Genomic DNA, 17,794 nt, shown 5'->3' with positions numbered 1-17,794 from the left:
AATACTGACTCTATTCACTAACATAAGAATATTAATTGAACTGACTTATTTGGATCCATTTTGTACAGGTAGTTGTAGTTTTCTTTTAAATTTTAGCAGGTGTTGTGTTGCCTCTACCAGGATTTCTACAATGTTAAAAATCTGAGACCCACATAGTAACTTACTTTCTTGTATTGCATTAAGAATTTCTGAAAAGTCCACATCTCTCTTCTGAACGTCATGCCTTATTGGTATTTGCGTTTCCAGCTGGCGAACTTGACAATGCTCTCTTCCTTCTAAAGAAATTGAAGAGATTGGCGGAGTTTGCAATATTTTAACAATGACTCCAGCAAAGATAGATGGGACCGAGGCAATGTTGCTAAAGCGGTCTGGACTTTGGTTTCTGTATAATGCTGAGGAAGGCGGCACTCACATACCAAGAATTCTCCACTTTGCATTCACTGTGTCTACAAATGCAAATCCAAAATAGAGTTTTCTGCATAATTCAACAGCCACAATTTTCCCTGTATGCTTTCTCCACTGTGTTGCTTGAGGTCTCTTTGAGGTCTCTTTAAAAATATCAGTAAATGGTATAATAAGTTCACAGTGCTATAGCAATTATGCCAAAAAGTCATTCAGTAGTGTGGCCGAGAAAACAGCAGCCACAAAGGGCTGAAAGAAGGAAAATTGTGCCAATGTAGACAGGTGCTTTAAAAATGCACACTTTCCCATCTGGACAACATGATGATGAACTCGGACTTCTCTCTTCCCAAAACGTTTGGAGCAAAGTAGGTTTTGGAAAGAGTGCACTGAATATGGAGCACAGTTAGATCACAGTGTCACATGGATGCTCCAGAAATAATGGTGAAGTTTGGTAGCGGAAGCAGAAAAAATCTTCAACCCAAATTTATCCTAGTAAATTCAGGGAGAATGATGAATACCTACAATTTGTTACTATAATTCTGTGTTAATGTTAACTGTCCTTGAGCATCCGTTCTTGAAATGGATACTATTATAGGACCTTTTGAAATGTTAAATCTTTTTTCTGGTTTTCAAAGATCTTGTTTGGGTCTGGTCACTTAATTGGTAATACAATTAATAACTGACTCCTATTCATTGCAGTTTCTCTGCATGTAGAAACCCTGCATTCCTAATTAACATTTTTCTTGTGTCATTTCAGACCTCCTACAGTAAACTCTCTACCATGCAGGTAAGTAGGAATTGGATTAAGGTCAGATTTGCTTGTAGAATCTGCAAGAGATGGATGAAGACTTATTGCCACTTCAAAGTTCAAACCAATTGTTTCATATTGCTTGTGTATCATAGAATGGGTAATACACTTTAATTTTGCTTTGTAAACAACTTCTGGGACTTTGTAAGTGGTAAGAATCTTACAAATTAATTACATCACTAGCAACACATTAAATAAAAATTCAGTGTTTTGTTTTCAGTGCTCAAATCTATGTGGTTCTAACTTTTGACATACATCTGCCTATTTAAACATAACATTGCCATGGAATTCATAAGTCTGCTTGCTACTGCTGATGTCTGCAGGAGAGCAGGGTACAATCTGTTTTAAAACCCAGCAGTTTTAACTGGACAGTAGACACATCTATCGGAATCACACAATCTTTCTTTTTGCCATGACAATCTGAAACTCATCCCCATATGTAAACAATATGGAAAGAACAAGAATGAAATATCCATTTCTTCTATGGCAACACAAAATACAACAAAACACGAAAATAAGCAAAAAAGACAGCCTGTGACTTATATGAGATTATGAAAGCAGGAAGCCAGAGCACATAATTTCACCCAATTTATATTGTACAAAGGTCAACATGCCAGTTCTTTATGAAATGCTGTAGAATTATTGAGTATGTTGAAGAGGTTCATGATGCATACATTAACTGCACATGGGTTTCATTGCTTTATAACAGTTTATAGAAAACAGGCAGCCAATCCATGTTCAAAATCTGACTGCACATGCAAAGCCGACAAATTATTGCTAAAATTATTTTTTAATTAAAAAAGCAATGATGTGCAATGTCAACAATCCATTTTTGAAAGTTGTTCTGTTCCTATAAACTGTAATACAATGCCTGGAACAGTATGAAGACATGTTGGGAGTTTGAATTAATATCAAATATATTCACACTTCACCAAGCATAAAGAGACTAGCCAGTAGAGATAAAGGCCGGTGAATACATTTCACACGCTATTGGGAGGGTGTTGCACAATAGCACTTCTGCATGATGGATGATCCTTGTGTTGGCTGTAATACATTGACTCACTGGATACATGGAGATCTGTCAATATGCTGTATATTCCTGCATCAGCAATTCAGGTTTCTGATTCCTCATGGAGGCAATGTACTGCTGACTTTACAATGTGATATCAGAAATCTGTTATAAGTAGTTTTTCATGCCATAGCATGGAACTTCCATGAAGAGGAGAATATTTTCAGAGGTTTACTCATAGTGAGTATGCTTTGGGTCTAATATGATCTAAGAGGGGACATGATAGCCCTTTTTAAGTATTTGAAAGGTTGTCACTTGGAGGAGGGCAGGATGCTGTTTCTGTTGGCTGCAGAGGAGAGGACACGCAGTAATGGGTTTAAACTTCAAGTACAACGATATAGGCTAGATATCAGGAAAAACATTTTCACAGTCAGAGTAGTTCAGCAGTGGAACAGGCTGCCTAAGGAGGTCGTGAGCTCCCCCTCACTGGCAGTCTTCAAACAAAGGTTGGACACACACTTTTCTTGGATGCTTTAGGATGCTTAGGGCTGATCCTGCGTTGAGCAGGGGGTTGGACTAGATGGCCTGTATGGCCCCTTCCAACTCTATGATTCTATGATTCTATGATGAATGCAAGAGGTTTCCAAAGATCACTCCTGATAAAATTTTCTAAAGACATCTATAACCAGCTAAGGATCAATCTAGATGAGATGCGAATTATTATTACTAAAAATGCAATTGGGGTAGCTTCTCCTACCTCCAACATAAGTGCTGCCCCTTTTAAGTAGGGCCCAGTGATTACTATAGTTTAGAGGAGAACCTATACAGCTAAGCCATTTTAATTTCCATCGGTGTAAAAAGTGATATCAAGGAAACAGAGAAATAGATGGATGAATACAAACAAACTATAAAATAAATCAACTTCCATTAGTTTTAAGCTAGGTATATGGAGAAATTGCGACACTAACTGTATACATTTATTTTATTTACTTCAGTCATACCTCTCCCTTTGCCTCATCAGGGAATTGAACCAGTTCACATAATTCTCCTCATCTCCATTTCATCCTCACAAACAACCCTGTGAGGTAAATTAGGCTGAGTGTTTGTCACTGGCCCAAATTCACTAAGGAAACTTCCATGGCAGAGTAGGGATTTGAACGTGACCCTCCGAAATGTTAGTCCAACCCATTAACTGTATACCAGATACTTATTAATGGTCATGTTCCAGTGACAGAACAGAAATCATTCGTGAGGATGACATTGTGTTTGTATAGTTCTGAATAACTGTGACATTATGTTGAAGATGCTCTAGAAAAGTTTAAAAAATTTCTGCCTTCTTTAAATCAGGGAATCTGTTTTATAAGTTAAAATAAGCCTTTATAGAACAGGTGCAACATGCTCAAAACCTGAAGTAGACTGTTCAAGGAATTCTTCTAAGAACTCTGTAAAGTTGCTTGATGTTGTTATTTTCATGTTGCTGATAGGGGTGTGTACTGAAATTAATAAATAATAATTTGCTTACAGCTACCTAATTTGCTTCAAGGGCTTGCCAGTTCACAGTTCACACCACATATCAGTGCTCTGGATATTAAATGAAACCTGTTGAGCTGGAGCATGAAATAGAATTAGGCTAAATATGCATTTAAGTTTTGCCTTTTGGTACTGTCCATAGAGATCAGCCCTGACTGCTCCTTAGAAGGCCAGATCCTGAAGATGAAACTTAAATACTTTGGCCACCTCATGAGAATGAAGGAGAAGAGCCTAATGCCGGGAGCGATTGAGGGCAAAAGAAGAAGGGGACAACAGAGAATGAGGTGGCTGGATGGAGTCATTGAAGCAGTCGGTGCTAATTTAAATGGCCTTCAAGGAATGGCAGAGGTCCATGGGGTCACAATGGGTCAGACACGGCTTTGCAACTAACAACAACAATGTATTTCATAACGAGGTATTTACATTTGGAGGTTTTTTACATTGTTAAATTGGAATTATATGCAATGTGTACAATGCCAAAGAAACAAGGAAATAATTTATTCTGCCTTTATGTAGATTAAGCCCCCTCACACCTGCTTGTACAATTATCAAGCTACCAGTGCTGAAGAAAGTCACTGTTCCAATGAGGAAAAGTTATCCCATTACTCCAAATAAACAATCCAGTTTTATTCATCAAATAGTCATGTCATTTTGCAAAGAGCCTTATAAAATGTACTATCTAGGCAGCCATTTGGGGTGGGGAATAGTTCTGCCTGCAGAGGTAGTGTTGTACAAAACAAAGAACATGTGCATGGGGAGGTGAACTACAGATAACCCTACAGTGGTCAACTCAACAGTGAAAGGAAGTGAAGTCCTCCCTTCCCCTCTGAAGCAACCAGAGAGAGGAAAGAGTAATGGATGAGCATTTTTAGTAGTTTCATAAAGGAATGGGCAGCTTAATTTCCCTTAGCCAAGCAACTGAAGGTGAAGACATCTGGGTTTGGGGATAACAGGCCAAACAGCAACTGTTCCCAAAACTGATTCTTCCCCCAACCTATAATCACTTAAGGGGAGAACACTGCATAGCTAGCCCCAGTGAGACCAGTAAAGTGTTTCCTCCCAAAAGATTCTAAGGTCAGAGACACAGGAAAGGCACCCAAAATTCTCATGGCCTCAAGGTGCCACACGTGCAGGAAATACTCCTCAAGAACTCTCAGACTTAAGATATCAGGAGTGAAGGGCATTTATTGGCTCATTAAAAGGAGGTCTTTTGAACAAATACAGAACTGATAAACAGCACTCTCAGCAGAGAGTAGCTTGACTTCCAGGTACACCACTAATGTATTGAGCAAGGCTACTTTAACCTCCAAACCTCATACCTTTCTGGCCACAAACCACTGCCCAAGTTTGTGGGATAAAAAAATCAAAGTTACTGAAATTTCCTTTGCAAACGTAATTCGTAGAAGATACAGTCATAAACCCAGGAGGGATCATTGGCCTATCTTCTGGATACTGTCAGCAGATCTGTGTCAATAGTCTCACCTATTATAGTATATTTCTTATGCATATTCATATATTCTTCACTATACCAGAATTGGTCTCTGCCAGCTTTCCTCTATTCTCTTAGGACACATTTCCAATTTCCTAAAAAGTCCACAGGGAGAAATATTTGAATTGATTTTTTTGCATATCTGTGACAGGAATTTTTCTGTTTGTCTCAGGGCTATGTGACAGCATGAGTGCTTTAAAATATGTGGGATGATGCATTTGCTTCTTACCAAGAACTAATAGTATTACTTCTCATTGCATTTAGCAAATTAGTGAAATCATGTGTGATTCCATTTAAATGTATGTTTTGTGATAAGCCATTTTTCCTATGAAGGCATAACATGCAATATGAGAATGGGTTTTGCATTTCTCGGTACCTAAATGGAGTGTAGTCACATCTAATTGGGGCTGCTTCATATCAAGTTTTGAAACTGGACCAATGGCAGATTTTCTCAATTTAAAACCCTGATAAATCCAGGTGCATACGAAGGATGTCAAGCCCTAATCTTTGTTGTATAACACACTTTCTGAACCAAGGTTCCATGAAACCTCAGGATTTCTTGATAGCCCTGGAAGGTGGCATATAATTTCATTTAACTTGTGCTGCTTTCTTTCCTAAGATTGATTCTTCATGTCATGTTTACCTATTTATCACCGCTTAGTTCTCCGGCGGTGTGTGTGGGGTCATGGCTGGGAAGGCCGTGATCTGCGTAGCATCCCTGTGGAGAGGGAGGGGTGGTGGGGGCCCAGTGAATGATCTTGGGGCTGGGGCCAGTGGCGCATCTCCCCCAGCGGCGCTCACCGCCTCCACATGGGGAAGAGCCCAGGGAGGCTTGGTGTGGTTGGCTGATGCAGTCACAGAGTCTCCGGTGGCACCGGGAACTCCATTGTCCCCCACCCAGCGGCCGAGACAACACATTCATGGGAGTTGAAGGGGCGACGGCATGCAGCAGCAGCGGGGATGGCGCAGCTCCCCTGCTGCCCCTGGAAGGCTCACAGCAGGCCGGGGAGTCATTGGAGAGGCGCGGTGTGTGTTGTGGAGGTGTTCTCTGGGACTGGGCCAAAAAAGACTCCTTGAGAGCTATGGAGCACCTGTAGAGACTCCGTGGGTGGCACTCCCACCTTTAAAAGGGTCAGTGACATCAGTAGTGGCATCAGCAAAGCTACTCTTGGGGGGGAGGCATGGATTGGGGGGCCTCTGCTGGCACTGCGGGAAGGCACACCGAGGCCTGGGGAGGCCATGGTGAGCCTTTGGGAAGTGAGGGATGGTGGGGCTATGCACTGATTCCCCCCCTTGCAGGGCTGCTGATGTCCTCTCGGGGCAGAGGTGACTGTGGGTGGAAAGTGGCCCCTTCAGGCCACCCTGGCCCCTGGATGGCAAAAGCCTGCAGCGAGCTCAGCAAGCCATGGAAAGCGTTGTCATTCTCTGCCCCCCAGCTCTGAAAAGGCTCATGGAGGCATGGCGAGGCCGCATCAGTCATTTGCCACCCAGGAGGGAACATGGATGGGAACTGCGTTCCCACCTTTTTCCCTCCCTGGCAAGCTCACCAACATCCTCTCCTGGCAGTAAGGGGTAGACTGGCACTGAGCGCGCCTGGCTGGGCATTGCCAAGTTGGTGGGGGGTGGGTGCAAGTGGGGATGGGCAATCAGCTCTGCTGTGCAAGTTCTGATTGACCCGTGGACCAGAAACAAAGTCCAGACAGTCCCTGGCCAGGCTCCACCCAGGAGGCCTCTGCTCTTTTATTAAGAACGACGAAATGGTAAAGATGTATTTCAATGCTGCACGTGCAAGTCAATCGGCATTCCTGGTTTCCATTATTTTCAATGGATCTTCAAGCCTCTCCTTTCTTTCCAATGAGCGTGTCCTGATTGGCCTTGCCCCGCTTGCACCCATTCCCACCAACCCGGCGACGGCAAGCCAGGCATGCCCAGTGCCAGGGAGGGAAAGAGGTGCACCTAATACTCTCTCTTTAGAAAGTTCAATTGAGAGAGCACAATTCAAGTGCAGTATTATCTCAATGACCAACAGGCTTTCCAAAGCTTAGGTTTTTGAGAGTTAGAGCTCCCTTTGCAAGACTGAAAAAGGGAACTTTGATTTTTGATGGCTTATTCCCTGGGAATCTTGTTGGTCTTTAAGATGTTATGAGATTCGAAACGTGTTTTTTTTATTGCAGATCAACACAACTACCCACGTGAAAACCAGGGATACCAGCCTCCAACTGGGACTTGGGGAGACCCTGTAAATTACAACTTATCTCCACACTTCAGAGATCAGTTCTCCTGTAGTAAATAGATGCATGGACACTATGGCATTGTACTCCACTGAGGACCCTGTCCTCCCCAGACACCATGCTCTAATCTCCAGTAGTTTCCTAACCAGGATTTGGCCTCCCTAATTCCCCATCCCCCACTGGTGGACATGGGGCAACCCTCCTGCAAACTCTTTTGAATTTGGAAGTTAATCTTTTAGGTATTCATCATATGTGCATGGTGGCTAATAATGTAACTGGGAAACTAACAAACATATTTTTATACACCCACTGAAAGAAAACAGTTTGCGATGCACAGAGAGCCAAAAATGGCCATGCTCGAAACTGAATACCTCAGGAAATGGCCAGAAATGCTCAGTGTTATTTAAAACACCCATTAATGTGCCCTCCATTATGAAAGAGTACTGATGGACTCCTCTCAAGACTCTCCACAGCTAAGCTGATACCTCCTAGGCAGAGCAGACCAGGGTTTAAGTGAGAGGCTATGGAGAAACTGAGTTTGTTAGTAATCCCCCCTCCCCCAAAAGAATGAACTTTTAGTAGTGTGTGTGAAAGAAATGATGTTATTTGTACTGAGGAGAGAACTGAAATTCTGCTGTCTCCAAGGATGTGGTTGGTATAAGTGTTTAGGAATAATCGTTGCCAGGCAGTATAGCTATTCAGGATTTTCTGAACTGCTAGGAAAGAACCTTTACTAGAACATTTTAGATGGGCTGCGATCTCTCTTTTTCTCTTGAAAAACCCCATTGTTTCATGTCTTGCTCTTGATAACTGATAACCACACCAGCTGTAAACAAGCATACTGAAAAAAGCAAGAGTGAACATCAATCTATTAACATCAAACTATAGATTGATTTCCATGCAAGCTTGACCAGATGTTATGAATGCATTTCATAGCATGTATCCTTTGCATAAAGCTCTCTGATTAAAATGCTGGAATGAATTTTTTTTTGTTACCTGGCTGATGAGTTATGGTTTTTCCAGTTGGAGCTGGTAACGTAATCGATCCAGAAGATGAGGCCTCCATTTTTATTGGCCTTCTGGCTTGTGGGAATGAAGAATGCCTAACCACTGATGGCCGCTGTGGTAACTGATGGTTTGCTGCACTTCTCCTTTGGTAGATCTGTACACGCTTTTCAGCCCCATGAATGGATAAGCTTATACCTATCAAAAAAGAGGGGAATCTGTCACATACAAAAGGCAAATTCTAAACAAGCATATTACAGACCTGAAGATTAAAATACCACCCTGAGCTCCTTGAAGGAAGGGTAGGATACAAATTTAACACAGTCCCAAACTAGGTTTGGGAAATACTTGGGTGGAACCTCTGGAAGATGGGGGGTTTGGAGGGAAGGGACCTCAGCAGAGTGTAATGCCAGTAATGCTGGGCTGCATGTACCCCATGTGCATGTGCTCAGAGTGTGAATGGGCCTCTGCTGAACTCCATGGGAATGACTCCACACGTGGGTATTGTGCCTCCACAGAAGTCTGTGGTTAGACAGTGAAAAGCCCCCAAATTGCCTGTGTGTTTGTGTAAATCAATGATTGTTTGGCACTTAGCCTTTATGGCAACAATTCAAAAACAAGGTAGTAAAGAAATGCTAAATGCTGAATCTAGAAGGATAGGAGGCTGGGGTTGATTTAGGGTGAGTGGATATTGTGGGATTGCATTTTTTTTAATGTTGATGTAAACCACCATGAGCCAGCTGTTCTGGGAGAGGCGGTCAACAAATATAAGAGAGAGAGAGAGAGGGAGGGAGAGAGAGAGGGGGAGAGAGAGAGAGAGAGAGAGAGAGAGAGAAATATCACATATTTAAACAAGGTACAACCAGACTTCCTTTTCTGTAATGACTAACTAATGACCAAATATTAATTATCTCTACACCTCCTGTAGAATGAATGTGTTTTTCTCCTTCTCCATTTTGATGCCCACAATGTCATTGTTCAGTGTCTGAGACTTTCTGAAGCAAGGTCAACTAGTGAGTTTTCCAGCAGAATGAGGATTTTAATCTCAGATTCTGGTCTTGCCCTCTAACCACCTGTCACAAAAGGGCACCTTACTCAAGAATATTGCCATTTTATTACTTGCTCATATCCAGGAAGATGAATATATTTTTGATATTGCAAACATGCACAAAGAGAGGAAAAAAATTAACTGGTATCTGAATTATCACAGTCAGCTATTGTTGAGAGGTTATATTTGTATACTGACAGGACTGAACAGTTTCATTAACAAGAAGTTATCAAAAGCATACTAATTACCCTTGACAAGAACATAAGAGCCCTGCTAGATCAGTCTACCTTGCCCAGCAACCTGTTTCAAATGGTGTCAACCACTTACCTCGCCTTTCCTCTTGGTCCAAGGCAACCTGGAGGAACCCTAGAACAACTTTTTGAGCTTAGCAGCATGTTTAAGACCAACAAAGTTTCTGGGTATAAGTTTTTGTGTGCATGCATACTTCTTCAAAGTGTGCATTCATATAAAATTTATATCCAGAATTAAATTTGTTGGTTTTAAATGTGTAATTGGACTCAAAACGCATTAACATACACTCATATACACTGAATCAGTCACATTATTGCCCACTTACACAATTTAGAGAGATCCTCATGGAGCTGTTCATACTGCCTTGGTCTTCACTATCCTGAATCATTCGGTATCATTGGCAAACTTGGCTACTAGGCTGCTCACCCTCAATTCCAAATCATTTATGGGTGACATAAATCATGCCAGTCCCAATCCTTGTGGGATCCCACAGTTTCCTCCATTTTGAGAACTGTCCATTTATTTCTATGGTCTGCTTCAGTAGTTTAACCAATTGTCCCATGATACCTAAGCTTACTCAGGAACTTTTGGTGAGTATCTTGTCAAAAGCTACCCATGCTATCTGTTGTCTGGAGATGAGTTGTAATTTTATAATATCTCCAGGTCCCACCTAGATGTTTAAATAGCCAAAATGTGGCCATGTGATAGTTGAGTTCAACAAAATAGAAGAGTCTGTGTGAGGATTTTATCAATGTAATCACACATTTTCTGCTTTAATACAAACAAAAAATGTCATCATCAAGGGAATGAATCCTTCTTAAGTCTTAGTTCTCAAACAATTTCTAGTAAATATTATTTTCATTAAACTTAGTCTGGAGAAATAAAATTTTATTGTGTCTGCCAAGCTGCAGATAGGCTAATGCTTTCAAAACAGGTGGCTCTTAGTGGCCCCAGAATCTAGTCCTCTGATCTTAAACAGCAGAACAAGACAATTGTGATTTTCTCATGGGCTGTGTACATACAGTCCTGGCTGGTGGGCTTGGCTGGGAAATCACATGTGTAGCACCCATAAGCGCCTGTGATTCCTCAGCCAGCTAAGGATACACAGAACCCCAGCTGGCTAAGTGCACTTGTTGCATCTAGCTGGACGAGGTTGTGGAGCCAGGCTTTTAGAAGAAGAAGAGATGTTTTTTATACCCTGCTTTTCACTACTGGAAGGAGTCCCAAAGTAGCTTAACATCTTTTCCTTCTTCCCCCCACAACAGATACCTGTGAGGTAGGGGGGCTGAGAGAGCTCTGACAAAACTGCTCTATGAGAACAGCTTTAACAGGACTGTGACTGACCCAAGGTGGCTGCATGTGAAGGAGTGAGGAATCAAACCCTCCTCCCCAGATTAGAGGCCACCACTCTTAACCACTACATGAAGATGGCTCTCAACACTGCAACAAGACTCAGGTTATAAATCCAATCTCTTCCTTCCAGGAGGAGGAGACAGACAATGGGCTTGGGTATTATTTGAACAAGTCAGCCCTGCTAACCTTTTCACTGAGAGAAAGCAAATATTAGATTACTAATCATTATGAACAGTAATTTATCATGCACCTTCATCTTTCCTGACAGATTTAACACATGCTGAAGAGGTTTAGAATTAAACCAGAAAATTACATGCCACTATAAATCATTTAGCTGCACAGCCACAATTTAATTAATAGCTTTAAATAAACATAGATTTATGATTTCATCTTGGCCTCATAAATAAGGTTGTAATAGAATAATTGCATGGTTTTGCTCATGAGAAAGGCATTGTTGTAGTGAGCCTGCCTTTTGACTACTGTGGCTCAACCTATCCCACATGGCAAAGATAATGCCAATGTGTCTTTATCATTGTAGATGCCTCCAGTCCTCCATGGGTCTTAAGGCTCAGGAAACTGGTTTTGTTCAGGTGGCCTTCAGGACACGGAAAAGATGGCCCCTGCAACCTCCTGGCTGAAGGGAAGAGCCAGGTGTGCATCTGTGTCAAAAGAAAACGGTAGATTTCATAGCATAAAGGACAGGGAAACAAGCAGACAGCTCCAGGTGGGAAGTGCCATCAAACAACAGATATTTTATGGTGACCCCGTCAAAGCAGGAGACATTCAGAGGTGGTTTGCCATTGTCCATCTCTTTGCAGTGACCCTGTTATTCCTTGGTAGTCTTTCATCCAAATATTGATGATGACCAACACTGCTTAGCTGAGATCAAGCTATCCTGGGCTATACAGATCAAGGCACATACGCAGCTATAGGTGGTTTCCAGGTGCCCCTTGGCCACCAGCAGGGGATGGGCGTTAGTGTTATCATATACAGATTGGAGAACTCCTGGAGTCTGGAATGAACAAGGACCTCAGCAGCATTCAATACAATCCACCTTCTAAAGCATCCATTTTCTCCAGGGAAAATATTCTCTATAGTCTAGAGATGAGCAGTAATTCCAGGGGATCACCAGGTCCCTCCTGGAGGCTGGCATCCCTATTGAGTTTTCAGGTTCTCTTTCTCTCCTTCCCCCTTTTCCTTCTCTCCCTCTCTCTCCTCTCTCACATTCACTGAAGAATTTGATGTGGAGTAGCAGATCTTGAACCATGAGGAAGGACAGGATATAAATATTCTAATAAAATAGGCCAGTAGCAGGGATTCTCTGCCTCTGTATTTTAAATAAAGCAAATACTACAAACTTCCATAAATTTCATAATTCTCGTTCTTCCAAAGGGAGCCAACTCGGGCTAGCAGTTGTCCCTTGAATTCTGGAGAAGCAGGGTATGTGTAGCAGTATAAATTACAGACAGGCAATGAATTTAAACACCCACAAAAGTTTATAAACCAGACTGCTTTGTGTTTCTTTTTCCATGACCTTCACTATCAGTTATTACTGCACTGCTTTATGTATGAATTTATCAGCATTCTTTTTCTAAACAATAATCCTAGGCTAACAATGTAAGTAGAGATTTGTTTAGAAAGATAAGCCCCTGACTCTGAAATATATCTATTTGTAAGTGGTATTTTTGAGAAGGTGTATTTTATATACAGAATAAATATTTACATTGCAATAGTGTATGTGTGTGTGTATGGGGTGTAGGTATTAAGGGGAGGGGGAACCTCATTGCTTCTGGACTGGTTTAAAGATGGATCAAATTAAGCCACAGGAACTAACACAGACTATCATATACGATGGCCAGGAAGTAGGATAGAGAAATCAGGCTATGCACTCCTGTACCTTTCCCATTCTTTGCTTTCATTTCCGATTTGACAGTTTCTGCGCCTTCAGTACCAAACAATGCCAAGCCATAAATATGCTGCAGAGAGGGAAAGTGCTGGTACCAATTCTAGTGCCAGAGCTTCTCGGCCTTTTGGCTAAGATCAAGTGTAGTGTAGTGCCAGAGCTAAGGATCAAATGCGTGATTTTCAAATTCTGTTTTCACAATCTGCCATGGTTGGAGAAAGGCAGGGAGAGTTCTAATCTAATGATACACAAGCAATGAAGAAAAAAATGCCTCCATACATACATTTGAAGAGGCATTTGGCTTTTGCCACTGTTGCTTATATAGTATCAGACAAGAAGGAATCAAATGACCTGCTTAAAAACCCCAGGGAGAGCTTCAAAATACAAAGCTGTCATTTGACTTCAAGTTTGCTGCTTCTGCTTCAAAACGTATACTTTGTGGGAAACAATGCTGTTAATTTCTTATCCAGATCAGCCAGCCACCTCCCAACACACGCACACACGCACGCACGCACACACAGTGGTGAACTCTGACTGGTTTGAAGGATTCCTCTCTCTTTTTTCCAGGGGTGGCAGGTGTCAGTCTGCTGTTCAGTGTGGATAACGAATCCTCAGGCCTACATGCCCCAAAGCATCCATGTCCCTTTTCTTTCCATTCCTCTTTTTCTGGATCGAGACTTCCCAGTGCTCCATCTGCAAATCACTTCAACAGTATGCTGAATTTCAGAAGACCTTTTGCAAACACAATGTTCTACCCTTCACAAGGAAATGGACTGAATCAATAGTTTCACTTGTAATCTGATGTGGACACACTACAAGTTTTTAAAAAGGTTTTGGAGAAAGATTTGGGGATGCCTCAGGAATTCCTTCCATTGCCTTACTAAGCTGACAGGGCAAGGGAAGGACTCCTGGTTTAGTCACAGACTTTCCCTTGCAGATAAGAGTAGCATGACAGGCAATGAGTAGGGAAGAAATATGTGAGCTTAGGTTCTGCTCCTGATGAGATAGGGAGGAAGCGGTTGCTTAAGAGGTTATCAGATTCCAACAAAACCTTTGTCAGCCATGCAGTTGGTCCATCATAAATACTGATCCATGCTCTGCCTGGTACATGTCACATTAAGCTTCTTTGCATAGAATATTTTTTCCCCTCTCCAAATGCATTTAAAAATTATTTCCTCAAAATAATATTGTGTGAAATCTCAGGAAAATGTTATTGTCATGTTGTAAGTTTCAGCAGGAAAATACAGAAATTCTATGATATGAGAAGCAGAGCTCAAATAACCTCTCTGTGTGGTTGCACTAGATAAGCAGGGAAACATCAAAGTCATCAGCGAACTCGATGCACTAATCCATGATTTGACCTAAATTTCTCCAGTAAATGTTAAATTGTCTCAGATACTTGGAGTTAATATTACATTTTAATGCTGTGGTCAGTTTTGTTTTGAAGTTGTATATATTTTTCCCATCAGACTCTTTTTCTTCGTTTTATGACTATGCATAAAAGCGGAAATATATTCATAGGACAAAGGAAGTATGCTTGCATCTCAGTTTACATTAAAGATGGGATCATGTAATTTTTTGGGATCCAGAAATTAGACTACTAGAACAAGGAATTGTATAAAGCAAGTTTAACATGGGCAGTAACAACAGCAGTCTCTAAGCCTTCTCTTAGAGCAGGGGTAGTCAACCTGTGGTCCTCCAGATGTTCATGGACTACAATTCCCATGAGCCCCTGCCAGCAAATGCTGGCAGGGGCTCATGGGAATTGTAGTCCATAAACATCTGGAGGACCACAGGTTGACTACCCCTGTCTTAGAGAACAAAGGTAATGTGACAGTAAATCTTCCAAACAGTGGATACTCTCAAGTATACTCTCAAGTGATATTTGGCTGTGTCTTATCATTTTTGTCCTACTCTGTGGCGCAGAGTGGTAAGGTAGTCGACATGCTGTCTGAAGCTCTGACCATGAGGCTGGGAGTTCGATCCCAGCAGCTGGCTCAAGGTCAACTCAGCCTTCCATCCTTCCGAGGTCAGTAAAATGAGTACCCAGCTTGGTGGGGGGTAAAATGGTAAAGACTGGGGAAGGGAATGGCAAACCACCCTTTATTGAGTCTGCCAAGACAACGCTAGAGGGCATCACCCCAAGGGTCAGACATGACTCGGTGTTTACACAGGGGATACCTTTACCTTTACCTTTCAGTTAACAAAGTAAACAGCTGATTTATTTAGGATTTCTGAAAGCGGTCATAAAATAGCTTTGTTATATAAAAGTCCCAACAAACCCCAAACCAGAAACCCACAGTCTCTACTGAAGTTAATGATAGACCTGTTTTGGCCATTTCTTTCTGAACAGAAATTACCATTTAATCATTAAAATGTCATATTTACTATGTCTCCATACTAGGCATACTATGGCACAAACACTTCAGATGACTGAGAACCAGGATCACTGCTGGTAACAGTTGCCAGGGATTTGTCTTCTCAGTCCATGGCATGAAATACCTGAGCAACAGCTAATTTAAACATTACAAACAAAAATAGCTTTAAAATGATTTCTATTCCCCCACTGCACCATACCTTTGTAGCCAGCAAGATGTTTTTAAATCAGAGTGGCAGCATTATGTACTGGGATAAAAAGACATTACTTGTGTTATGTTTCCTGTGTTATACTGGAAACCACTTTGCATACATATAATAAAATGCAGAACTGGGAGGAATTAAAACATGTATATTACATCATCTAATTGCAGGTCATCGAACAAATGTAAATATTTGCAAATATTGTATCACTGTAATGAACACATATATCCTGTGATTCTGGCCTAACAGTTTTCCAAAGTAATTTTTAACAATATTAAATTATAGTACCAGTCTAGCCTTGATGGACAAGGAGAGGGAGTACCTATTGTCTGTTGTGTCTCTATGACACTCACCAGAGCATTGCCACTCAGTATTTCCATTCGGAATGTGTGCACCTGATTTTGAAGACTCAGAACAAAACAAGGATTCTGTTGATATGTCACCTGCTCTGCTGCCTATTGCTTTCCCTTCCTGAGTTGGTGGAAGTGGTTTTGGACCTGATGTTGACTCCAAGATTTCTGTTTCTCAGGCATCTCTTTATATGCTCTTGTTTTGGAACTAACAATCACTAAGGACCTTCTCAAAGATGGAAGATCTTTCCATCCATGAAAACAAAAGGATTCAGCTGGAATCCTGACTACCCTCAGGGAGTTTCTAGTTACCAAGATTAGCATTTCTGTTGAAACCTTATTGGGCCTGCAGAATGCACAGTTGAGCCAGGTGACTGATGCAGTCATTCCTAAGCAAACATTTTCCTTCTGTGGAGCTTGAAAAGTACTAAGTACTAAGGAGTACTAAGGAGCAATGAAATGGTTTGGCCAGGCAGAACCAAGGTGAGGAATATATAGTGTAAATCTGACCAAATTCACTTGTATTATTGTGTCTACATTGTGATGGTGATGGCACCAAAGCAAGTCCACCATTATCACATCTGCATAACTCCATTCAGCTGGGTTCTGCTGGGTTCTGCTGCAGAGAGATTCTGCTCTCTCTGGCAATATTTAGAAACACTCTTGATATTTACTAGGAAACATTTCTGTTTGAACCTTATCCAAAATATTCAGACCTTAGCTGAGTCAGCAACACATACCATACTTGAAAAAAAATAGGCATTAGCCCTTGAACAACAATTTGCATTAACCACATACTAAAAACCCTGCGATTAAAATTATAACCCCATAAAGTAACTCCCTAGTAAAGATGTACAGCATTTCTACTTGTTTAAGTGCTCTCAACAGTTTTTGGATCAAGTCCAAACAATTAAGCAAAAGAGTCTTTCACAGTTCTATAAAAATGTGAAGGTATGCAGAGAGAGAGAGAGAGAGAGAGAGAGAGAGAGAGAGAGAGAGAGAGAGAGAGAGAGAGAGAGAGGGTGTTAACAAAATTGTTGTTATAGAAGGTAATGACATGATACCAATGTAGTAGTCAATTATTTCTTTCTTTAAGGTTCAATCCTAAAATTTACTCAGGAAGAGATGCTATTGATTTCAATTATGTTGCAATAAGAAACTTCTGAAGTTTTATTTCAGTGGGCCCTCTTTTAGAGACAGTAGATGGGGTTTCCCGTTTATAAAACAATGGAATTTATTTGATAATGCCAGATATAGACAGCAGACATGTACAGTACAGCCCACTTTCTGTGTTTAGAATAAAGATTTTTGAAGGATAAAGAGTGCACACACTGGGTTTGATAAAATACATGAACGGTCCAAATGGCCAATTAAATCCAAACAAATTCTTAACAGTCAATTAATGTATGTTTAAAATAATTATCCATTTAAATAAAGATTTGTTTTTAATCCAGAATCAGATTCATGAGAACTACCATATAGTGTATATAGATTTTATCTAACTGAAATCATCTTTATACATCTTCCACTTCCAAAACTGCTCACAAAAGATGCTGCAATGAACATTTTAACATTTCTCCCCTGTTCATTCTTTCCTTTTGCCAAGATCTTGCACGTAGTTCCACACTTCTTACAACAACACAGTGAGATAAGTTATATTGAGAGAGAATCACTGGTCCAAGATCATCCACATTCTGTGGCTGAAGAGAGACCATAGAGCAGAAAGAGGCCTGGAAATCTAAAGGGAGTTACTACAGCAATGGCCAATAATAAAAGTTTCTTTTCAATTAAAGCTCTGTGCTCTGTCTCTTGGAGCAAATGTGCTCAACTACTG

General features: G+C 41.1%; 1 protein-coding gene across 10 annotated transcripts in view; it reads right to left on the bottom strand.

The window, feature by feature from the left end:
• ANO4 (anoctamin 4) overlaps positions 1-17,794 on the bottom strand; it is a 163,266-nt gene that overhangs the window by 91,967 nt on the left and 53,505 nt on the right. For 8 of the 10 annotated variants that reach the window (XR_013231294.1, XR_013231295.1, XM_077339174.1 and 5 more), the window contains 2 exons: positions 8,466-8,672; positions 165-275 (listed from right to left, as the gene is read on the bottom strand). Coding sequence is in view for 8 of the 10 variants with exons in the window: in XM_077339174.1 (XP_077195289.1) it covers positions 165-275; positions 8,466-8,672 (318 nt within the window). In the remaining 2 variants the exon portion in view is untranslated. The remainder of the gene's footprint in view (positions 1-164; positions 276-8,465; positions 8,673-17,794) is intronic. The other 2 variants (XM_077339176.1, XM_077339179.1) reach the window with 1 other exon arrangement.

The sequence above is a fragment of the Paroedura picta genome, chromosome 5 (genome assembly GCF_049243985.1).
Source record: "Paroedura picta isolate Pp20150507F chromosome 5, Ppicta_v3.0, whole genome shotgun sequence".
NCBI lineage: Eukaryota > Metazoa > Chordata > Lepidosauria > Squamata > Gekkonidae > Paroedura > Paroedura picta.
Note: the sequence above shows the minus strand (reverse complement) of the source record. Positions and strands in the feature narration are given on the sequence as shown.